Genomic DNA, 25,876 nt, shown 5'->3' on the forward strand with positions numbered 1-25,876 from the left:
ATTCACTGTCTCCATCTTTAGTGTTACTTCTTCTCAACTTCTGAAGGGATTTAGAAGCTCGAGGGATTCGACTCCTTCAAGGCCGAACAGAACAGGTGAAGACAACTAATAGAAAAGTAAAGTGCGACTTTAATGAGGATTGTCTGGTCCTAACATGCTGGAATCCAATCCAGTTAATTGCTCTTCTGTGGGTGGGATAATTGGAAAAGGGAATCGGTCTGGTTTAGTTTTTATCTCCAACACCTCGTCCTCCTCGTCCTCACGCAACCCAGATGGAGCGGAGATTAGCAGAAGAATAAAGAGCAGCTATCTGATGGGATCGGGAGGGGGGTGTGTGGCTCTGATGTGGGTTCCTGAGATAAACATCTGCAGGTGAAGCGCTGCGTGGGGGGGGGGATAAAGAGGCGGTGGCCACTCACGTGCGGGTGAATCGGAAAGAAAAGAAGAAGTGTTAAGACCATGAAAGCACTTCTCCTCTTTACGTAGGATCATGAACGAGGGATTACAGGGTGAAAACAGGAGTCGGGTTTGATCCCAAAACGTATCAGGTGATCGTCTGTCTGGGTTCTGTTCTTTTTTTTTTAGCACGTAGACATATTATCATTTCACATTCAAGGGCTGTAATCTATCGGCTCCGACGGGTCTTTAGAGTAATTCATCTCTTCAATGGGTTTATCTGGGCTCTACTTCTTTTGTCTAGTCTTTGATTTTCTATTGTATCATTTGCTTCTCGTCTGTGATGTTCAGTTTTCTTGTTTTCATCTTTGTGAGGCTCGTTTGAAAGATGGTGTTTAAATGAAGATTAATTTTATTCATTATAAACTGAACAATGCTCAGTGATATTCAGATTTATCAGCAGCTCCTTGTTGTGTTTATATGAAATTAATACCTATGGTTACGTATAAGTGAAAATGAATGAGTTTTCTCAGTGACAAATCTCAAATGGACAAATTAATTTATTAATTTATTTAAATTTAGGTACATCCACATTAGGAACGGCCTTTAAAGGTCGAAAGTCATATAGAAGACTTTAGATGAATTTGAATGAAATAGTGTCAAAGCAGAACTTAGAACAAACTGAATTGTAAAAGTTCAAAACGTACAGAAAATAAAGGTCATATTTGCTCTGAAGCTAATTTGGTTAAATCTCTGTTGATTAAATACAGAGAAAATCCTGTATTTCTGCTAATTTCACTTAGAAAACCAATGGAAACGTAGCAGAGGTTAATCTATAGCAGATGTTTGCAGGTAATATAATTGAGTCACTATTCTATTAGTCTGGATCTTTTTCCCGTGTCTGGCTGCAGCTTTCACCTTCTTGTTTTATTATAAAAAGATGACATTTAATTCACAGTGTGAAAGAAGGAGCCTCCTGAGCAGCTTCTCCTCTAGAAAGAAAAACCCTTCCAGATCTTAATCTCCAGGATCTGAGGAACACGGCGCCTTCTCAGGTGAGTCACTCGCTCCCTCTGATGCAGATCTGATATCAAAAGAGCAGAAGAAGGAGAAGAAAGGAACTTCCTCTCACGTCCACACCTTTCATCCCACCTCACTTTACAACAACACACACATCAGCGTCTCTCCTGCCAACACTCTGCGGGAGAGAGAAACAAATGGCTCCACCGCCGAGATGAGATAACTCAGGACTCGGGTGTTATTGACTCTGCAGACTCGAACGAGTATAAAACCAAAATGGTATTGATTGGAGCCCTCAGAGTCCGTCTTTATGGTGTTGTTACCATTTCTGAAGCACATAAAAAGCTATGCAGGAGTTATAAATACACAACACGCCGGATGGATGAGCGTTTGTCCTCCTGTGGGACACGTTCACACCAGACAATGTCCTGCGTCACGCTGTCTCCCTGTGTCTCCTGCTGAACGAGGCTCTAACGAGAGTCACGCAGGGAAGTTCAGGCTCTAATGTGTCTCTCGTTCGGTTGTTTCCTGCAGAAGCAAACTTCTCTCTCGCTGCCTCTCTCCTCGCGGGGACAGAGCTGCTTTGGTTCACAAAGAGAGAGGAACAAAAGTAGGGCATCATCTCTATCTGGAGTTACAGGCACGAGGAAAGACAAAGCGCAGCAGACAGAGGAGCTGTGTGGTCCTCTGTCTGTCTGACGCCGTCTTCCCCCCCGTCTAGACATGTCCCCCGAACAAAGGAGGGATTTACAGACGCAGCTTTTAAAGAAGTCCAACTTTTTCCATCTTCTCGCTCGGCTCTGAGTCAACGTTTGGCTCAGTCGCAAGAAAACTGCAGAAACAGGATAAGGATCGGCTGGGAGACACTTATTATAACTTATCTGCACGTGTCACTCAGACAAAGACCTGAATCTGTGAAACAGGATCTGTGAATAGAGCTTTTATTTTGAAAATCCTGTCCTGTACAAGCAAGGGACAATAACGCTCTGTAACTTCTCTGTGCACTTTACATGAAACAACAAAGAAAGATGATAAATGCAATGTGCTCATATCATTTGCATATCTACTCCATTTAAGTGCTTTTGTTTCACCCTTAAAAAAACAACAGTTAAAAAGGTCAACGTTGTATTTGTGCTCTTTTTCGGAAAGGGGAATTTTAAACCACTGCATTTTATCACATTAATTATATGATTGTGTTGAAAGAAAAGTCCGCCGGGCAGATAAAAGACAAACATTCTGGATCTACCAGTGTAAATATTGAACAGGGCCTCACACGAGTGCAATTAAAAAGCAACAAAAGACCAAAAGATAAGATGGTGAAGTGAGAAATGTCAGTGTTAAAAACCATGTCTCCTGATCGGTTCAACATTCAGAATCAACATATTTAAGAAGCAGAGTTAGGAAATCAAACTTGATCCCTGTTTCTTTGGAGAATCCTGTTACTGAGCGTTCGGGTCTATTTTGAGCTTCACATGTTTCTCTGGCAGAATCGTGAAACTAAGTAAAACTCTGTGGGTTGAAGTGTTTTCCAGAACCTCCTGGTTCAGAACTCAGAGCTCAACGTTTCCTCGTCATCGGGCCGGAACTTGATTTTTCTTCACATCAAACAAACGAGCTTGGCAGGAAAGTGAAGATCTCTGACGCTGCTGCTGCTGCTGAGACTCGATCCTCACACAGACTCACATCTCACGCCTCCTGTGCAAACATCAGACTAACATGAACACGCAAAATAACTAAAACAACATTGTGTTGTTTGCAGGTGGCTGATTGAAGTTGTAGATTTTACGTCTTGTTTTTTTTAAAACCTCGTTATCACAGTAAAACACGTCTGATTGTTGTTGACACTTTGAAAACTGCAGATAGAACTAAGTGTGCTCCCTCTCCTGGAATTTATTAAACACATAAATACTCATATCTGTCCCTAAATATAACATGAAGCCCTTTGAGACTCCACTGTTTGTGACTGGACAGCACATTATGTGAAATGCTGATACAGGAGTAATTCATGGGGTTGGAAGCAGAAACTAATAAGACCGTTTTCCAGACGTGACCTCCGGGTAAAACATCTGAAAACTTGGCGACTGAGTTTCTGAGGTTCTCTGCAGAGACACGTTCACAACAGCAACAGATGCTCTGCAGGATTCAGGCGAGAGGTGGAGCTGCAGCAGCTTCTGTTCCAAGCACCCGACACCGTCCTCCCCACAGACTCTACAGACATCTGGGTCTGTGTCTTCGGGTTCTTTGGGTCTGTGGCATATTGAAATCCAGGTCATTGGTCACAGTTAGCCGTGATGTCAGCTGATCCTTTAGCTCCTGATGTCTCCTGTGTCCTCAAACACTCGAGGGCTTCGTGTGCAGCTCGGCCACCGACTGAGCTGAACCCCCCCGTCAGCGTGTGAACTCAACAATGTCAGATAGGAATCGAGCGATAGCGACAGGACGAGTGAGAGAGACGGCGAGAGAGAGAGACGGACAGGGAGACGATAAGAGGAGACAACTTTTAGTGAGACATCTGCTCTGGTTCCAGCTCGTGATGGAGAGGGAAGGCCCCGTCGCTCTGAGAGGTTAGGTAACTGGTGGACAGATGAAATCCAGGGCTGTGTGTGTGTCTGTCTGTGTGTGTGTGTGAGAGAGAAAAAGGAATGAAAAGAGTGAGAGTTTGTGTTCACCAGGGAGTTTTGCTGTACACGTCTTTGTGTACTTTCCTGCATGTGTGCATGTCTGGCAATGCAGAAATGATGACCCCAGTGTTTCTGTGGCCCAGAAGTGCCACAAGGCATCTTTTATTAACTAGAGTTTGGCTGAGCTTGACCCATTTGGAATGTGTGAGCGAGCTGCGCACACACACACACACACACACACACAGACACACACACACACACATGTTGATACACGTGTGTGTGTGAGATCCGCTCGCACTCCAAACAGTGCACGTTATCATAAACTGTAATAAAAAGTCAATGCGTCTCTTTCTTCCTTCAGACTCTGTTTACCCCCCCCCCCCCCCCCCCCCCCCACACACACACACAGACACACTCACACTCTCTTCTGCTGTGGCTTCCCACCACGTCAACATGTCTGTGTTGACTCCACAGCCGGAGGTCTAAGACAGGTGGAAACCACGTTCATTATCCAGTGAGAGGGGGGACAACAGTGAAAGCAACCTTACCAAGTAAATAATTCATTATCAAGTTATTATTAAATCTTAATTTTGAGGCTTCAAAGACACAAAGGGATAAGATATTAAACCTTTAAATCAAAAGAAGAGATTTGGACCAGAGCTGCAGAAGATCCATTTTTTAAAGCTCGACCCTGAACGTCCACGTAACACAGACTGAATTCTTTATCCAGGGAGAGGGAGGCCACCGGCAGGAGCTGCCTTCACACACAAACACCTCAATCTTACTTTCTTTACTTCTCTATTCATCTTCTCTCTGGTAACGTCTGGTGCTTTAGCTGCCAAGGACGAACTCCTCATGTGCCCGACGAGCAGGAGCCGCATGGCGGGGGGGGAGAAGCCTCATCTGCCTAACGCTGCTTATTAGCAAAGATCTAAAAACAGAGCTGGCCTCCATCCCTGTGGAGAGTTCAGATCGAGCTGCTCTGCAAAGTGAGAAACTCAGCACAGGTGTTTTATTGAAGGAAGAAACTTTCTATTGTAGAGAAGAAAGGAGCCAGGGAATTAAATTACTTATTATAATTTATGTTATAGACATAAAGTGTAATTATTTAACTTAAAATAACACAAATTGTGATATTAAACAGTTAAATCTAATATTTGATATTCCAGAGATTTGATCCAATTTCACTTTGATTCGTTGTTTGTTAAAACTTTCGACCCTAAAAGGTTTTCTAGGTTAATTTGTTTTGCAGGAACTGTTTTAAAAAGCTGTGCAAGTTAAAAATGACCTTCACTGTTCTTTCTTCTGACTTCTGGAGAAACAAGCCACAGGAATCCACCTTGACTCGTTTCTACCTTGTTGTATTTTAGATGCTGTTTGTGTTCAAGTTGTTTGTTTGAGAACGATATCTAAAGAAAAACACAAGATATGTATATATTTATTTTTCTTTTTGATATTAAAGTAGAAATGTTGAGAATAAAGTTGAATCAAATTTGAAGAAGACCACATGTGACTCCTACCAGCTTCTCCATTTAGAGCTGGAGGAGACGTCTGAAATACTCACGAAAAAGGAGAAATGAATTATTGGACTTGTTATTTTATTGTTTTCCGGTGCTTTTACTTTGCAAAGTCCCAGAACATGTCTGAAGATACAAACTAGGGGAGAAAGATTCTGAAGCAGATTTCCCTGATGATTTTTTTTTCTATACTTTATTTTACTAGTGATTCAATCAGTTTTGTCAAATTCCAAATCTCCCATTGACCTGTTTTGACTTCCTGAGATGCCTTATTCTTCCAGTCTTGATTTGATGTCTGAGCTCTCTGGTTCAAACTGGTCTGATTGGACCGACCTCACTGGTGAAGAGTGAATCCAGCAGCTGAGTGTGAAGATGCTGCTCAGCTGCAATTTGTCTGATTACTCAGAAAGTGAAAACTTTTTGTCGAGAACAAAACTCGTCGTCTTCAGTAAAAATCTGTGAGTTTAAATTTCCTCTTGCAGCTCAGCGGATCATTTGAGATCAAGCAGTTCAGGAGAAACAGATTTTTAAGTAAAGCATATCAATCTAGGAACATGAATTTTAAAAGGACGGTTGGTGTTTCTTATGAATAATGCAGCTTTTCATAGCAATGGACACACACACACACACACACACACACACACACACACACACACACACACACACACACACACACACACACACACACACACACACACACACACACACACTATTTGTCCGCGCAAAGTAAAAACCAGGCACTAAACCTGCTGCTTCATTTCCCACTGGAGTGACTGGAGATATAAATACAAGCCCTCATGGTCGAGTGTTTGATGAAAGCTTTGTGCAAATAGCATACAAATGTGTATGACACCATCCTTGCACCCAAACACACACACACACACACACACACACACACACACACACACACACACACTTACTGAGGCACTCTCCAGTGGCAGCGTTGAGGAAATGGCCGTCTTGGCAGCTCGTCCTGCAGTAGCCGCTCTGCAGGGAGGCCAGCGGGGGACAGGAAGTGCAGTCGGCCTGGGAGGAGCCGGCACAGGACTGGCAGGACGGGTGGCACCCTGCGGGGGGGGGGGGGGGGGGACAGGGTCAGAGAGCAGGCAAGAAAATACATTTAAATAATGACTGAGACACCCACGATCTCAAGACTTCTCCAGGCTCAACCCAGAGGGGGGAACACACACGGAGGACGCCCCCCCCCCCCGCCAGAGTTAAACTGGGCTTTAAGGTCCAGTTTAACTCTTTATAGAGCCTTTCAGTAAATGTGCAATAAACACAAAAATCTATGAGAGGAAAGACGCTGAGATCTCAGGCCAGCTGCAGATTAGATTCTTTTTGTTGGTTCTGTCCCCGTTTATTTACCTCACACTGGTTTGATTCATTGCCGTTATGAGAAAAATAACCATCACTAGAGCTTAAGTATAAAAAGTAACAGCACTAAAACTTTGATGGTAGAATTTTATCCTAACAGAGACGGACATGAGTAGTTTTAGTGCGTCTGGGTTGTTTGTAACGGGCCAATCAACACGGAGGGAGACGAGGAAATTGACAAACCCATTTATTTTGGTGTGTAAGAGGAAATATAATCTGTGGAATCTTTGGCTGTGCCTCGTGTCAGTGTGTGTGCAGCACAGAAGCTGGATAGAGAAGCTCTCACCTTGGCACTCACTGTCCTGGACAAAGAAGCCCTGGGGACAGGAGGGGCCACACTGGCCCTCGTGCAGGCTGGACGGGGACGGACAGGATGTACAGTTGTCTGCAGAAGGTCCAGCACAGTGCAGGCAGGTGGGATGACACTCTGGAAAGGAAACAGAGACCGAGAGGATTTTAATTTTCACTGCGAGAAGGAAGAGTCCCCTGAAGCCTGAGTTCACTCCATCGAAAACTTCACTCTCCCACTGCAACAGAAATGAGATAAAAGGACAAAACGAGAGGAAAATCCACTCCCCAGGTTTCAAATGTTGCTGTATCTGGTTTATTTTTGCAGAATTTTCCCGGAAATAGTTTTGCTTGTGGGACAAAATGCAATTATTCTTGGTGTTAAGATCTCCGAGGCGTCGAGGGGCGTCCTGCTGAAGTGTGAAATCACCTGAGGACCATGTGGACTTGTTTTACTCCATTACTGATTCAGCCCGACTGCTGCAGCATGAGTGCATCACAACCAAATACAAGAACTTCACCTAAAAGTACTTTCTGTTCCTGTTCCTGAGCTGCTTCCAGTTCTCGCCACTGTCTCTGTTGTCCTGCATCTGCCCTGCTGGATCCGGCTCCTCCCCTATTGGCACATTCACCATCTGATCTCAGGTCTGGACCCGGTGCTGCCAGCCAGCAGTAATGTAATGTAACACTCGTACGAGGCCAGCAGCCCGCCTCACCCTCCAGAAGCTGCATGCATTAACACCAGAGCCGGTGCCAGCTCACGAGAGAGCGTTCCAACGCGGCCGCGAGCCAACCACGACTTCACAAATACACTCGGCTGCTGTTTGAAGTTTAGAGACTGGAACATAAAACCTCCCAGGTGATTGTTTTAGAATCATTTAACGTGTAATCAGAATTAAATTGATGATAAACTTATTAATTTTAATTTAATTAAACATACCAGACCCTCGTTAAGTTAAAGACAAGGAGAGTTTACTTCTGTAGCGAAAACAACTGAAGCTTCTGAAAATATGTCAAGATGAATATTTATAGGCCTCAGTTGATCTTTGAATCCAAGTGGCTACAAATTCATTTTTAAGAAATTCCCTAGAGTTGTCCAAGAGGACAGTAACACGTTGTGAGGCCAAGAAAAAAGAAAAATACATTTGACCTTTGACCTTTGACCACCCAGGTCTAATCACTTCATCCTTATGTCGAACTGAATGTTTGAACCAGATTTGAAGATGTCCCCTCAATGAGTTCTTGAGATATTGTGTTCACAAGACAAATAACACTTTCTAAAATACTTTTTACCTGATGCCAGTATTTTAATTAAAGTACAGGTTTGTACTGTTGTGAGTTTTGAATATCTTCTCCTTGCATCTTTCTCCATGTGTGTAGTGTTACGGCAGCAGCATTCCTCTTTGTCTTTCTTTAAATGCATAAAACACACAACCTCTCTGTCCCTGGATATTTACTTTTCTCTTATTTGCCCTTCGCCCCAAAACACAGCTGCTCTGCCTCCTCTTCATCTTCTCCGACCTCAAAGACGACAAATAACCCAGCACCATAAGTGTGTGTGTGTGTGTGTTTGTTTAAAGGACCTGATTTTTTTATGCACGGATGTGTGTGTGTTTATAATTACTGCTCTCTGCATTCTTTCACAGAGCTGTCAGCTGTATCCGGCTGTTGTGTACACACAGCGCACGACAACCTGGCAGGAGCAAACTGCTGCTCTCTACCTGAGCCAACACAGCCGAGTGTGTCTGTGTGTGTGTGTGTGTGTCTGTGTGTGTGTGTGTGTGTGTGTGTGTGTGTGTGTGTGTATGTGTGTGTGTGTGTGTGTGTGCCTCAATGTCAGAGCGAGGACTTTGCAAAGTCACGGCGGTGTCACATGCATAACCGTCAATCTGACATCCTCCCCCCCCCCACACACACCACCACCACCTACCCATAATCCCCTTCTCCTCTGTCAAACACGGCACGTTAATTGGCGACAGGCTAAATGCTTCCGTGATGGAGTCGACCACCCAGCTGTGTGCTCCCTCGTGCATGAACACGCCAACAACACATTGAGCTCGTGCAGACAAACAAGCGACACACAAACCTTCATGTTAAGAGTCATACCCCCCCCCTCCACACACACACAGACTCGCACACAGGCATATTAAACCGGCCTGGATGTGTGATCTGTCACAGGGCGGAGAACACACATTGATTCCTGTGGAGCCTGAACTCATGTGCGAGGTCGTCGCACACAATCCGCTGCACGAGTCCAGAGATCACATTAGTTTCTTGCTTTGTGCTGATGGGCTCATAACTCGAGGATGTGATATGTTTAATAAGGTCCTGGTACAGAGCGGGCGGAGCATTGTGTTGGTGCAGCGTTGTGTAGATCACACACATCTGAAGTGTGTTATCGATCGTTCACATTGATTATGATCTGTTTCTAGAAATCCATCCTCAGCTCGGAGAGACTGTGGAGTTAAAAATAATAGAGTCCGACTGATATGGATTCTGTGAACCGATGCTGACACCGATATTAGGAAGGAAAATCCAATACTGTTAAATTGACCAATAAATAAATAATATGTATATATATATATATATATATTAGAAAATGATCAAACCCTTACGTCAGAGAAATGTAATTGAAGCTTGATATTTCAAAGTTTAACCATAAACTTTAAACTATAAATAACTATAAATAAAACCAACACACAACATCACTTACACATCTTTTCTGCTTAATTAAAATAAGTATATCAGAATAAAAGACAATATAAAGATGAGATGACAGCTTCCGAAGTAGAGCTCGATCATTTGGATCATATTTATAGTTGATGAGAAGAAAAGACAGAAAAACATATCGGCTGACTTTATACATCCGGAGGAATTCTACAGATTTATAGATGCATCCATTAAAGTGGAGCAGCTTCCCTCCAAGCTGCTTCCTGATGGATAGCAGCTCTCATTCTCCTTTAATGGAAACAAACACAGAAGCCTATAGATGTCGTTTCCCAAGCGGGTTTCTTCTGGATCTTACTATGGATCTTCCTGAAGGTAACTCACCTAATCAGCTGTCGTGGGAAAACCTCCCTCAGTGAAACCTGTCGACCCAGAGAACAGATCTGCAGCCTCACTGGTGTGGGTCAGCTATATAAAGCTGCTGGTCAGAGATCCCACTCGAGACATAGATACATGAAGAGCCTGTCCCTCAAAAGTTAAGTGTCAAAGTTGTTGTGTTTTGATCTGATTCAGACGTTTTGTACTCGGCGTCTGAGAAGAAGAGTCGGGAGTTCCCCTGCTGTGAAGGTTTGAGTTCACAGCAGATTGAAGAGATGGAGACTGGCAGGATTCAGAGATGACAGGCAGCGACACATCAGTCATCATGCTGCGTCTCTGCTTGACGCTATATAACCAGAGTTATACAGCAAACTACACTTATAAGGCCTAGTTTGATGAATACGAACCAATAATGTCTAAACAGGGAACACACACTTTAAATCAAGATGGACGACACGTCTCAACTTTGCACTTTCCAGAAATGAAGTAAAAATATCCAGAATATGAACAACACCGTTTGGCATATTTGGAATCAATGTGCAGTTCCTCTCTCCTCTCTCCTCTCTCCTCTCTCCCCTCTCCTCTCCCCTCTCCCCTCTCCCCTCTCCTCTCTCCTCTCTCCTCTCTCCTCTCTCCTCTCTCCTCTCCCCTCTCCTCTTTCCTCTTTCCTCTCTCCTCTCTCCTCTCTCCTCTCTCCTCTCTCCTCTCTCCTCTCTCCTCTCTCCCCTCTCCTCTGTCCTCTCTCCTCTCTCCTCTCCCCTCTCCCCTCTCCCCTCTCCTCTCCCCTCTCTCCTCTCTCCTCTCCCCTCTCCTCTTTCCTCTTTCCTCTCTCCTCTCTCCTCTCTCCTCTCTCCTCTGTCCTCTGTCCTCTGTCCTCTCTCCTCTCCTCTCTCCTCTCTCCTCTCCCCTCTCCTCACTCCTCTCTTCTCTCTCCTCTGTCCTCTGTCCTCTGTCCTCTGTCCTCTGTCCTCTGTCCTCTGTCCTCTCTCCTCTCCTCTCTCCTCTCTCCTCTCCCCTCTCCTCACTCCTCTCTTCTCTCTCCTCTCTCCTCTCTCCTCTGTCCTCTCTCCTCTCTCCTCTCTTCTCTCTCCTCTCTCCTCTCTCCTCTCTCCTCTCTCCTCTGTCCTCTGTCCCCTCTCCTCTGTCCTCTGTCCTTTCTCCTCTCTCCTCTCCCCTCTCTCCTCTCTCCTCTCTCCTCTCTCCTCTCTCCTCTGTCCTCTCTCCTCTCTCCTCTCTATGCTTTAAGCGTGCAGCAGCTCACTTGTTTGTCTGTGATTGTGTTGATGTGTACATAAACACTGGAGTGTGTGAGCCCATGTTTACACACACTCCTCTAACAGTACTTAGGACAGTAGCTGTCTCAAACACACACACACACACACACACACACACACACAGACACACACACACACACACACACACACACACACAGACACACACACAGAGTTGCACCTGAACCCTGCGACTCTCCGCTGAGTGAAACCTTTTGTTCCTCACAGCAGAGGCGGAGTGGAACGGCTGATTTACATAGAGCTGTGAATGGAGCTTTAACGACCATCAGCCCCCTGCGCGTGGAGCTGGTTGGGGAAGCTGGGAGTGAGTGCACCTGGATGAGTGGCACTTAGTCCGACACACCAGCAGAACCACACTGAGACGAGCAGGTCAAAGCCACTTCTCTGCAGAACCATCGTCCAAAATGTGAAACTTCAATATTAGATTTTTAGAAGTTGGTGGAAGCACGATTCAGATGACATCAGGGAACATGGAGGTTATTTATGGCCGATGCTTTTATCACCCATGTTCATTTTGCTTTAACGTCGACATCAGCGACCATACAAGACTGGTTTTACATGTTACTGGTTTCACATGTTACTGGTTTTCCACGACTAGAAGCAACAAACCCTCTGATTCCATCCCCGCCCACACACACTGGGAGGTATGAGGCAAGCTCCTCTTTGCTCCCTGTAGCTAATCGCTGACCAGCTGCCCCGAGGCGAAGAGGAGGCTGTTATCACTGAAGTCACGACAAGATGCTGCAGATAGAGTCCGAGAGAGAATCGCATCAGTCCTCAGCCGGCAGCCGACTCCTCTACCCACTGAGGAGGAGCGGGCGAGCAGCTCCGACCTCAGACCAGGATGTCAACAAGTCTAACGGCTGCAGGATGAAGAGGTTTCCATCGCTTCTTACTTCTGTGAGGCTTCTGCAAATCATGAGGAGACAATGAATATGATGATGTGTCCCATCGCTCTGCAGGGGGCATGCTCCCGTCAATCAAACAACACTTTTTGTTCACTAATGAAGTTTCTCCTCCAATTCTGAATATCTTGTTTTTGTGAATATCCTCTTTCCATGTCTCGCTCGTGGGTGAGTGAGGAAACTCAATCTTAAAGCGTCTGGTTCCTGTATCGGCTCCGTGTGCTGGTCCCATGTGATTAAACAGATAATGGGCGTTAGTGGACGCTCCACCTACGACTCATGGATTTGTAATTGTCTCCTGCAGGAGGATTAAGGAAATCCAATACTGCCGACGGCTTCTCGATTCCAGGTGAAGTAAACAAAAGTCTGTTCTTGGCTCGGTCTGAACTTAAAAATCAAAGCGAGGCACACTCATGGCTTCCTGTTTATCATATTCAGGCTGTTTGACTCAAAAATGATGAGTCTCATTCCTCTGAGGTAAAAAGCAAGACGACTCACTTAACTCAGGAAAATGTTTTTACTCCTTGAGAGATTTCAAACTCCGACCCTCGGAGAACCAGAGAGCAGGTTTCATATCAGTGGTGAGACTCGCTTCCCTCTCACGGGACTTTGGAGGAATAACCAATTACAGTGTTTCAAAGTTACAGGAATCCAGGAGCCGTCAGTTAACAGGAAACTATAACAACATTCCTCTGGGGGAGCCTGTAATTGAGATGATGGAGCTGAGCTGCACCTCCACCCTGACAGACAGCTGCTGAGTGACTGGAAAACAGACTCATCTGCACCGACGAGGATCCTACCCAGAGTGCAACTGGGCCGCGGGTTTCAAACCCAGGGGCTGCAGCTCTGTATTGAGTTTCTGTTTCCCAGGAGTCGAGTCACGTCTGTGTACGACACAAAAGACACAAATCCAAACTATCGCGTGTCCTCGTTCTGTTTCCTGTCACCGTGACCTTTGTCTGACATTTACCGGGGAACTATTACGAGTCTGAACCTGAAGGAGACACATTCAGTTTGATTATTTTAATTAGTGTTATTACTGGAAAAGGTTTGGATGCTCTAACGTTGAGAGAACACATCTCTTTCACTCTTATCCACCAAACACTTCTAAACCTCTTTCCAAGTTGGCTTCCTCGTTGCCTTGGTTGAATAAACACCATTTTGTTTCCTTGTCGTGGATTTTCCTCTGAGCTCTGATTGAATTTGGTCGAACAAATCAATTCACCGCTCCGGACTGAGTGCAGATTGACTCGTTAAGGGATGACTGGTAAACAGCCGTGACCGGTGGCACACAGAGAGACGCCGCTGGTGCTTCTCACATACAACAGGAGGGAATCGAACCCAAAGTGTGAACGTGCGCCTCACCTCTGCACGTCTGCAGGTGGTCCAGGAAGCTGCGTGCGGGACACGCGGCCGTGCAGACGCCATGCAGCAGGACACCGGGCTGCGGCAGGAGGGCCTCCTCTGGCTTGAGGCAGCGGAGGCAGTCTGAGGCCAGCGGCCCGACGCAGGAGCGGCAGGACGGGTGACAGTCTGACAACACGAGAGGTCAAGGGTCAACACGGAGGATTATCAATCACTCCAACTGGCATTTTAATTCAAACTGGTTCTTACTGTGGCAGGTGTTGTCCTGCGAGTAGAGCCCCTCCCCACAGGCGTCCACACACTGGCCCTGATGGAGGAGGAGCCCGGCCGGACACAGACTGCACTGGGAGACAGAGGGACCCCAGCAGGAGGCGCAGGAGCTGTGGCAGGCTGCCGGGGTTCAGGGGACACAGTTAGAGATGGACAATCACTCTGTGTTGTGATCACAGGTTGCATTTCTGCACAATAATGAATCCCATAAATTAAATTCTGAAAAAAGACGGCTTAAAACAGATTTCGATCAAAACACAGATTTCCTTTTCTCACGACTTTAAAAGGTCAACAATGACGTGTTCGGTGTAACTCGGGTTTACCTCTGCAGCGGTTGTGGTTGTCCAGGTAATGCTGAGCCGGACACTGGCTGATACATTTCCCATGATGCAGTGCGGTGGCTGGAGGGCAGCTCATGCACTTGGGGTTGTCAGGGAAACAGGAGGCGCAGGACGAGTCGCAGGCTGTGAATATTAATTCATGTTGGAAAGATAAGAATCACAAGCTCAGTTTAAAAATGAATGTATATACAATTTTACGTGAGGAAGAACAAAATGTTTGTTTTAAATCCGTCACTTTGACAAATCAACACGTCCAAACACACTGAGATCTCTGATGGAGACTAAAACCACCCGGGGGGGACGAGACAAACTAAACCTCTCGGATCCGGTCCAGGACAAAACCCCGAGGACACGAAGAGAGAAGTTAAACCCGTCAGCTCTCAAGATGTTGACATTTCAAACCAGCCGTCAACTGGGAACTTCTAATGGACGTGACCTTTTTACCAGGAGCATCCCCCAAGTTTTGACATTTTGCCAAAACATGTCTCGTCTCTGAGTGACGCGTCCCCTCGATGTGAGCGGGAGGTAAACACACAGCCCCCCCCCCCCCCCTTCTCTATATGCTGCCGAGTTCACCGCCGCCCTGAGGGACGCCTCCTCTTCCTCCTCCTCTTCATCCCAACACTCAAAAATAGAAAACATTCATATTCATACAAGATCTTCTTCCACTCAGAGATTCTCATTAGTGGAGGAGAGAGCAGCTAATTACTGTGGTCTTTCTTTTTTTCTTTTTAATTGTTTGTTTCTGTCTCCGGCTGCTGCTGACTTCACACTCTGGCGCCTGATGGCGTGGAAGCTGGCGAGGATCCTCAGGGAGAGACAAGCCCAAACAAACCTTCACCTCCAGCTCACCGCCGACAGTCACGCTCTTATTGTTTCGGGTTGAGTTCAGTGCAGCGCCACATCCTGTGACACGTGATGGGCCCACGCGTGTCAGGTGGCGGTGAAACGACCGCACAGACCCACGTGTTCACAGATACTAGAATTCAAACTGTTTCCCTACGTTTGTGGACAACAGATAAATGTGCAGATAGAATGACTTCATAGTTTAATTACATTTTTTGCAAACTTGTTTTTCTGCGGTGGGAGAATTCTCAGGAAAACAAAAGTACCTGCATCACTTTGTATTATAAGATTAAGTATAATAAATAGAATAATATGGCGGCTGTAATAGTACCTTTGCACAGTCAACAAAATACATTTATATAAATTTACAGATGCCTGCAGAAGTTAAGTGTGTTTATACCTGGAGAAATCCACGATATATGTATATATTATATATTATTATTATGTATTTCTTTACCAACAACCTGTCAGGAACTGCAGATAACAGACAGTCCATTTGTCGATATATATAAAGTTTTTATTTATAGATAAAGACATGTCAGGTAAGTCAGTTAAAGGGTAAAGTATGGGTTTATAAATGTATTTATGTGTCCTTCAGTTTAAACTGACTTGAGGAGAAGCTCCGGGTTCGAGTCCCATGTTTTTAACATGTCCTCGTCTCAGTGTGTTAATGTGTCGTGTGTTACCGTGGCAGACGCCGTCCTGACTGTAGAATCCAGCGCCGCAGTCCGGGACACATTCCCCGTCCTTGAGCAAGGCAGCCGGGTCTGAGCAGGACACACACTCCTGCTGGGTCGGCCCGCTGCATTCAGAGCACGACTCGTGACAGTCTGAGGAAAAGATCACAAAGAAAGTGTTGTGTTGGTTTCAGATTTGTGGTTTTTTACACATCATGACTCCGGCTAAACTTTGAAATCAACTTCTCTCTCTTAACCTTTCTGCTCTTTTGGGTCCAGACCAAACAAACAAGGTGTGAAAGGACATTAAATCAAATCTTTCCAGAACAACGATACCTAGAGTTGGATTTGAGTGTCATGAATGATTTATTGCAAATGGTATAAATAATGCAGAAACACTGACCTTTAACAAAACTTATTTATTTAACGCAGAAGCTGCTTTAAAGGTTGTAGGAAAAAAAACCTGAAAACTAAATAATGTGTGTGTGTCTGTGTGTGTCTGTGTGTGTAGGTGTGTGGTCTGTGACGCTATTTACACACTAGTAAAACACATGTTATCAGCCATGACGAACAGTGAAAGCAGGATTTAACTGTGGGTCTGGCAGGTGTGTCAGCAAGAGGACACCAGGAATAACACACACACACACACACACACACACACACATACACACACACTCACACACACACGTCATCCCTCATAATTCCAGTGAATTAATCCAGTTTAGTTTTTGATGAAATGGTGGTAATGCTGATTAAATGTCCGTATTTCTGAGCCTTCGCAACCACCTGCGAATTCATACCTGTGTGTGTGTGTGTGTGGGGGGGGGAGGGGGGTGTCATTGAATCCCATGAACAAATAGCAGCTCTCTAAACCCTGTACCAGCATCGACTGGTCTGGTCCCAGGCGGTTTGCCAGCGTCCAGATGCCACAAAACAGTCACCAGAAAAAAACAACAGAAGAAAGAAAGAAAGAAAGAAAGAGAGAAAGAAAGAAAGAAAGAAAGAAAGAGACCAGAACAAACAGGAGCTGCAGGAAAACACGGGAGGAAAGTGACGACTCTGTTTACTTCACAAGTAACAAAAGATGTCTGATGCACACAAGCTGCTGCTCGGCTCCAGGAACTCTGCACAGATTAAAAACCTTTCAACAGGGAATTCATGTTCGCTGGAATATTCAGATTCTTTTATTTGTGATTTTGAAATCCCGGCTGACGGGTCCATCGATCATCACACAGAGAAAGTCACTTTCTTTCTTTTCGGTCTTGTTGTTCGAGGTTTGTGGCAGAACTCCAAGAATCCTTCCTGAAGAGGTCGTTAGAGGCTCCTCTGGGGTTTCCCCTTTCTTTTGTAGACGCCATTGTTGTTTGCATATTGTAAAATGTCCCAAAAATGTCAGAGGGAGTTCTTCAGAGAAAGGAGGATGGAGAAAGTTCAGGAAAACTCACAACGAGCGAGTGGGCCTGTGTGTGACGTCTGTACAAACACAAACATCTCAGGATGAAGAAGAGGAGCCGTACACGAAGAGGACGAAGAGACATGATGCTGGGGTCAAAGGTTAAGAGGTGACGGGAGAGAGAGAGAGAGACACAAACAAGTGAAAGTCAAAAATAAAGAAAAGAGCTGAGGAGGTGAAATAAACTGAGACGAGCAAAACTTAATTGAATCAGCTCTGAGTAAGAAGAGCTGATGAGAATCTCACTCACTTGATTGGACTTCACCAAGTATGTTGGTGGGGGGGGATAAATCTGATCCTTCATGTGTCACTCTCACTTTATCATCTACACAACACAGATTTCACAGCAGCAACACAACTCAGCTTCTAACAACACTCACGGCCACACTTCACCTCCAACACGTTTATGTAACATGAGGCAAACTGTATTTAAATTAAGTTTTATAAACAACTCCACAGCAAGATCATTAAAACTTGTCGAAAAGTTTTAATGATCTTGTTATTTAGTTCTTTTCTGTCTTTCATTCTGAGCGAGTTGTATTTTATTAAAACCTCAGAATAAAGATGGATGACTAAGTGAAGCCAAAGTGCCTCCATCGCCCCCTGGTGGCTGACAGCAGCATTGTTCTTAACTCCAGCCTCCTCCATGTGAGTGACTTTGACATGGACCAAACTAAACTCTTCTCATAAGTTTGGTCTCATACAGTAAAATCAGCTTTTGCAATTTGTCACCTTTTGTGTTACACTATTTATTATCCATGTTAACTAGAATAAAATAGAGTCCAAAGAATATTCTGAAGACTTTGAAACACATCACAGCGCCTTCCCTTCGCCGGTCCCTCGTTCTTTTCTTCTCTTTCCTCTGCTCTTCACACTCAGGGTGAAGAATTACCAGCGACCGGCGGCCAAATTGAGTTTTCCACACGTTTTTACAGTGGGTGGATAAATCTGTCTTTTCTCCCAGCGTGGGATTTAAATCACTGACACCGGCTGATTTAAAGAAACCAAGCTGCTGCTCTCTGAGATGTCTTCACCTCCGAAATGGTAAATCATCCACGTTTTTATATTTCACAGAGGACGACTTGAGGAAGAATATCAGGACGTTCCACCGGCTGCTCAGCTCGTGTGTGCAGGATAACACAATCCCCATATCACAGTGGATATACAGTTTGTTTGTGTTTCATCATGTTCACTGTGTATTCACGTCCTCCTCAGAAAGTCGTGATGATGTCAGTGACTCGCCAACATCTTGAGTTTCCCCACCTTGAGACAACGCTCACGATGAAGCATTTGGAACAAATCCAGAATATTTTAAAACCATGTTTAAAAATGTACGGCTCCAAAAAATGTGCCTGAAACCATTTTTGTCTGTGATCATGTGATTGCACTGAAAGTTTGTTAAGCTGTCGTTGGTGTCAATCATCCCGAAGTAAAGTTTCCTGTTTCGCTCTGGGAGAAAAGTTTCCGCTGCAGATTGGAGCCCAACAGGTTGACTGACAGCTGAATTACTGTCCTGGCTCCACTCTTCAATTTGTATGCTCCTCAGCACTTTCTATTTCCTCTCTAACACCCCCCCCCCCCCCCCCAGGTCTCTGTCTCTGCTTCTGAAGACATGAACCCGTCTCTTCCCACGATGCTCTCCTCTCTCTGTCCCGGCCTCTTTCTTGCCTCAACCCTCTGGCCCCACTCTCTCTCTGTCGAGCTTCACACCAGATTTCTTGTCATTGCTCTTTCTCTCTGTGTCTGTTTCTCTCGCTCTCTCAAGTCTTTTCTTTTCTCCAGCTCTTCACACTCTTGTTCAATTTTAATGTCCTTCTTTTCTAGACGCAGTGTGTCGGGGCTCCTCAGAGGCTCCGTGGTTCCTCGGCTCGGAGATGAGATGATGAACAGTCTGAACACAGTCATTAGCTCCTCACTCAGCCGCTGCACGTGTGCATTAAATGTTCATAACAAAATCCACGTACTCACAACTAAATTCTGTATTTTTTTTCCTTTTTAAATAATGAATCCCTTCCAGCCGGGAATTTAACCCTATTTTTGCAGACGAAGCAAAAAACACAAGCGAAGGCAATTGGCAGCTTCCTGTACACGATGTGACTGAATGACCGGGTCACTCTGCACACTCGCTCTCCACAAAATGGTTATAGCCAACAGGGGGGGGGGGGGGGGATTACAACTCCTTTACCTTGCCCCGCGCAGGAAAGCAATTTATTTTCCTGTGCAGCCCAAAGAGCAAAGTTATCAGCAAATGTAATCCCAGCAGGCCAGTTGCCAAAAAAGCTTCTGTAAAGACAGCTCTGCATAGACCGGGGGGGGGGGAACACACAGCCACACAGTGCAGCAGATAATATTCACACTCTGTCCTTCTGGGTGGGTTATGGGGGGGGGGGGGGGGGGGACACGAGTACTGCCATGGCTGCCAAACTCACAAACACACACCTTGAACGAGATGGAACCAGAGATTCAGTAATTAAACTCAGCACAGCTCTTCAAAATAAGAGACAGGGGCTTCAGGTGAAAACGCCTTCTCCTGTGGAATCAGCTGTTGCAGCAGATTTGAATGTGATTTATTCTGACGGTCGCAGAATGAAAAACTGCTCATCTCAACTTTAGAGCAGGAAACTAAAACTCTAAACGTGTTAATCTCCTGAGTGAGAATCAAACCTGTGAGCAGGAGACTGAAGGGATCGTTAAGTGATGCAGTGAATTGATTAAATCTCCAGGTTTTCTTGTCTTTTAAAGATAAAGTAAACATTTAAATGTGTTTTGGAGCTGTTAACTAAATTAAATGACTGATGAAATGCATTAATGCTGGTTTTAATATTACATTTATTACCACTTTTATAGACGAAGGTACTCATAGCGCCACCTGGTGTTTTATATTGTTTTGGGATGTTTCTACATCATAACATTAATCGACTGCATTTTTAAATCTACACTGAAACAACAACCTCATGGTCAACCATCCAGAGTCGTCCCCATCCTACTGGTTCCACTGTCCAACTCCAGAAAACTGTGACACAACTTGTTTGAATTGATCAAATGACCAGCAGCCATATTTCAAACACGTCTCTCAGTATCAACAGTTAAAGAAGTTTGAAGTTGTTCTACCTCAGCTCTGACTTTCCAGACTTTGGTCAAACCTCTTTTCAATATTTTTTAATTGCAACCGAGAAAACAAACTTTCTTAAACTTCCTGATCTTTCGATGCTTTTTATTGTCTTCAGAGATTCTGCTTCCATCGTTGTTATTTCTCCTCAGACCTCAAACACTGTTCTCTTCTCGCTTTAGCAGGAAGCTGGAAACACAATTACTCTACTTTGTTTGGACTCTGCAGCTGAACAAGATAGATTTCAGGAGAATTCAACAGAATAGATGTGTTAAGGAATCAGCTGTAGTTTAAAGATATTCTAAGCTGAATATTAAACCCTCTTTCTTCTTCCCCTCCCGGCCCGACTCCCAGAGACACGTCGTGAGGAGATGCTCAGTCTGTGTTGATCTCACCGAGCTGTTACAGATGACTGGGGTGGGGGGGGGGTAGAAGGAGTAACTCGTTAGAGAGGACGAGAAGAAAAGGAGACAGGGGAACAAGAGAGGACAATATCTTTAGCACAACACTCGCCCATAATTATTAATGAGCTGACTCATTAATACATGCACAGACAGTCCCCCCCCCCCCCCCCCCCCCCCCCCCCTCGGGAGGCCTGCAGCAACACACCGGGCTCTGGGTGGTCCTGGTCCTCTGCCAGAAAACAACAATCCACCATAAAGCGCCCCCCCCCGCACCTTCCCAACACCTCACACACTCACTACAGACGTCCTCTCCCATCCCCTCTCCTCTTCCACCTCCTCCCTCGTTCCCTCCTGCAGATTTCACCCATAAACAAACGTGGGGAGTCCAGAAGTGGTGTGAGACTTTGTCTATATGACTACATGTACGTTTTGAAAAGTGGTTTTCTAACTAAAACCTGTTTTTCCTCCGTCTGAGCACAAACGTCACATGTGACAGGAGCCTGACGAATCGGTGAGGACCTCGTCATGACCGTAGAGACCCAATAAAGCAAGTGTGATCATTTCTAAACCTCTCAGTCTCAGCCTGTCCAAACTGAAACTCCTACACGTGGTGTGGACGCAGCCTGAGACACACGGAGGGTTCGATCAGTGAACTCCGACACCACTGATGAGGGTTTTCCACAGAATCAAATCTGCATTGATGCACATTAAATGCATGTCAGGGGACATCTTGCATCACTGCTGCTACTGTATTCATTCTTATTCTCCAGTGCATCACTGGAGAATGGAGTTCCTGCAGCGGTAATGCAGTCTGGAGTCTGGATTAATGCATGAGAAGGGATTTCTTCAACGGAGGCCGCCGGCGTCTGCGGCACCGAAGCAGGACCGACGCAGCATGAATGCATAAAGTGGGATTTCCAGGAGGAGGTTTTTGTACAATCGCCAGAACTGTACGTACACAGGAAGCTGGAAGGATGGAGGCAGGATAAGTCAAAGCTGGATTCCCTACAATGGCTGCCGGGATCTATCTGGTTTAAGCTCGTCCAAGGAGCTCGTTCTCGGGGAGGTCTGGAATTCCAATCCTCCTGACAATGTTCATTAAGGTGTGAAATTGAGCTGCAGAACCGGCCTGAATTTAATCACATTATTCTGCTCTCTCTCACCCACTCCCCATCTCTCTCTCTCCCTCTCTTTCCATACCTTCGTCCCCTCGGCAGGTCTTTCTCCCCGACTCGGTGGAGGCGCTCGGCCGAACCGCTCAGTGTACATTAGAATCCCTGCTGGGGTTTACCGGCGGTTTAGAGCTGCGGTTGTATTTAGTGGTGCAGGCTCTGCAGCGCCGTGAGACCTGTGAGGTAGATTAGCTGAGTAACGGATGTTTCTCTGGATTAGCACGTTGTACAGCAACTCATTCTTTTATCCACTGCAGAGGCTTGTGAGTAATAAAACATAAACATGTGTTCATCTACTTAGGATCCACTGCTGTTTGTCTGCAGGAAATACTACTGAGATGATTTTACTGAAACTTGGAGGAAGGATGGAGGCCAAACAAAAAGTCATTCACTTTCTGAGATGATTTAGGTCTAGAGTTATAGAGGTCAGATCCATTCACACGTTCTTTGTTAAGATCTTTATACTTTTTAACATTTTGGTGATTTTCTCAGGAATAATAAGGAAGATCTTTATGAAAACACAAATTTAGAGGAGTGGTATCTGTGAGTGTGCAGATGTGAGGTGTGTTGGGCCTTGGCAGAGGCTTGTGCTGAACTTAAATTGCCTTCAGACATTGGACAGGATAATCTCCTGATACCCAGAGGGGCTGTAGGTGGGAATGCAAATGTCAGAGTTAGAGGCTTCAGATTTCCTCCTGCAAGACCCCTAAAAGCTCCAGAGTGAATCCATGTGAGAAAATGAAAGGAGATCTTCCAGTAACGTTTTGTTTCAGATCTAAATATCACTCTTGTTTCTGGATCTGCACCAAATTTCATCAAGATCCATGAATTATTCTGTGAAATATTAAGGAAAATGTTTACAATTCCATGAATCTTCCTCTGGTCAAGCACCGTCCCCTCCACAAAGTAGATTTTGCATTATCCTGCCGACAAACAACTGAGTATAATTTGGTGCAGATCCAAATAAAAATCTGGATCTAGTGAATTCAAATAGATAAAAAACAATGTTAAAAATGATTTGTTAACTCGAGACTCGTAAACAAATAGAAAATACAGAGCTTTCTTCTTCAGGGATTATGGAGACTTCGTTTTTTCTTTGTGTGGGCGCGGAGTGACTGACAGGAGCAGAGAGCAACGCTTACAGAATGAAATAATAAAAACCTTTGAAACAAAAAGCGAATCAAAACTTGTGAGTAGGAACAGGAAGCACACGGACACACTATTGACAGAAATGTGGAAAAAATGAAATGTATGTTTGTAAAAATAAACGTATACTCAAGTTGACTAAGAAATTGAAGTATTCCTGTATTTTCTTTCAAACGCATCTGAACTCGACTAACTCTACCCAACAGTCGCCCGGGGGGAGGTTGAGCCAAAGTGTAGGAGCGCCTCAGTGAAGGAAGACGGTAACACACAAGCCTCTCTAAAATGACGACTTCTTTAGGGAAACCACAACACTGACGCTACAGTTTTCAACCCCTCGGAGATTCAGGACCAAAATTTGTTAAACATTCAGTCAGAACATCGGCTCGAAGCAGCTCTGAGATCAGATCCACTGGAAACAAGTCACACAGAGTTGAGTTCCAGCTCCAGAAACACGGACGCACAACTCAGCTGCTTGTTGCTGAACTGCAGATGCACTTTCTGCCCCGTTGACACCACAACGAGCCGAACGCACTCGACTGAGATGCGTTAGAGTTTCGATGTTTGCATAAAGGAAAGTCAGAGCACAGGGTGAGATAGGAGAAGTGGAGACAGAACCACATGAAGAAGGCAAAAGACAGAGGATGAGGAGGAGTGAGACAGGAGCCAATTTATCACAGTGTCATTTAAAGAATAAGAGGTGGCGGCCCGGCGGTACTCACGGCGACAGAGTGTCTGGTCGTGCTGGTAGGAGCCAGTGGGACAGGAAGCCAGGCACTGGTCACGCTCAGCGCTCAGCAGGGGCTTCTGGGAGCCGCAGGACTGACAGTCCCACTGGCTGGAGCAGGTGGAGCAGGTGGACTGGCAGGCTGCAGGAGAAGGGGGGGGGGGGAGGCAGAGAGAGTCTTTCACATCAAACAGGACTTTTCATTCTTCATGGTGTGAGGACCGGCCGTCATCGCAGGTCATAGGAGGAGGGCAGAGAAACAAGAGAACCAGGATGTGCACGGGATCACAGGGGAAAGTTAAATCCAGAGCTTCAGGAGATATATAGTCTGGGGGGGGGGGGTTTCTAAAAACTGACATTTTCATCCTGTGGTTGATCGTTTCCTCCGACCAGTACCATTGTTTAAGTTCAAAAGCACAAAAACCTAGTTAGTGAGTCCACCTTTGACCTTTGACCTCCCAAATCGAATCAGTTCATCTGTGAGTCCAAGTGAACGTTTGCACCAAATCTCAAAGGACTCCCTGGAGGCGTTCCTGAGATACTCCGTTCACAACAACTGTGTCTCTCGAGGTCAAATCATGTCGGAGGGTGAAGTCACGTTCAGTATTATTCTCAAAGTGTGTTTGTCCTTCATCGTTTGTCGTCTACAGTTACAGTTAATACACAAGTCACCCAAATATATAACCTAGGTCTGGTTGATTCAGACTATTTAAAGAAGTACATATATTTAAACAGAGCAGAAGTCCCACAGATTATTTTTCTTTTTAAAATGTATTAAAAGAGAAATAAACCAACTGACACTAAGTAGATTCCAGAGAGAAAGAAGCGACTCATTGCTTCATCCTCATATTAAACACGTCCTCTTGGCTCTTTAAGATCTTTCCCTCCGGCAGCTGAGCACTGACGGGTCTGTTCAGTGCAGCGTAATCTCCCTGGACAATAATGAAACCAGTGCTTATGGAACAGGAGGAGATTTCATAGTCTTTTTTTATTTTCTTTTAAGAAATCTCAAGATGCAGCAAAAAAAAAAGCATCTAAATCCCCTTTAAACCTCGGAGCCGCCCACTCAGACTGAGAGAGAGAGAGAGAGAGAGAGAGAGAGAGAGAGAGAGAGAGACAGAGAGAGAGAGAGAGAGAGAGAAAGAGGAGATGTCATGATGACGACTCAGATGAAGACGGTGACGATTCACAGAAGAGATGAAATCAGATTTATATGTTTTATTGTCTTTTTTAACGTTTATACTGAACTGATGACTCATTGTCTAATAAACCACTGATAAAAAAAGTCAAATATGCATAATAAAATATCATAAAAGCACAAATCTGACAGTAGGTGATAAACATAATACTGGGTACTTCATTCTTAGGTATAAATTAATATTATGCGAATGAGTCGGCTGCAGGTTTAGGTTAAGACATTTTCTTTATAACCTTCATTCATTTTCCTGATCCATCGCCAGGAACTTACTCCTCTTTAATAGATTTTTTAGAAGTAAAATCTATATCCACATTTTAGCACATCATTAACTCGTGATGTGATATCTGAGTTAAAATCTTTAAAAAAGTCAGTTTAGCTTTTTCCTTCCTGAGAAGACGTCAAACAACAAGTGGTCGTTCATCATTGATCCTGTCGATCACAGGTTTCCCAGGATTCCACGGTGCTGCCGCTGGGGGGGGGGGGGGCAGGAGCCATACCTTCAGCTCTAAAGAGCCACTTTCCCGGTTGAATGAAGTATCTATGACACCACATTCATTCACAAGCCACACATCCAGGATCCTGAGCCGCAGAGTTAAAACCTTTATCTGCGGCTGAGGGCTTTAACGGCGTCGGGGGCGTTTTTTGTTTACGGCTTTGTGAAAAGCTGAGGGCGTCTGAAGCCGGGGCTCCAGGGGGAGAACGGGTCAATG

The 25,876-nt window shown here is 45.0% G+C and overlaps 1 protein-coding gene across 1 annotated transcript in view; it reads right to left on the reverse strand.

Annotated features, from left to right (window-relative positions):
* The window catches only part of fras1 (Fraser extracellular matrix complex subunit 1), a 119,350-nt gene that overhangs the window by 64,927 nt on the left and 28,547 nt on the right, over positions 1-25,876 (reverse strand). The window contains 7 exon segments of the mRNA XM_062380547.1: positions 6,475-6,621; positions 7,218-7,358; positions 13,827-13,994; positions 14,076-14,216; positions 14,420-14,560; positions 15,970-16,113; positions 23,964-24,110. Coding sequence (XP_062236531.1) covers positions 6,475-6,621; positions 7,218-7,358; positions 13,827-13,994; positions 14,076-14,216; positions 14,420-14,560; positions 15,970-16,113; positions 23,964-24,110 — 1,029 coding nt within the window.

This window comes from Platichthys flesus, chromosome 3 (assembly GCF_949316205.1).
Source record: "Platichthys flesus chromosome 3, fPlaFle2.1, whole genome shotgun sequence".
Classification (NCBI taxonomy): Eukaryota; Metazoa; Chordata; class Actinopteri; order Pleuronectiformes; family Pleuronectidae; genus Platichthys; species Platichthys flesus.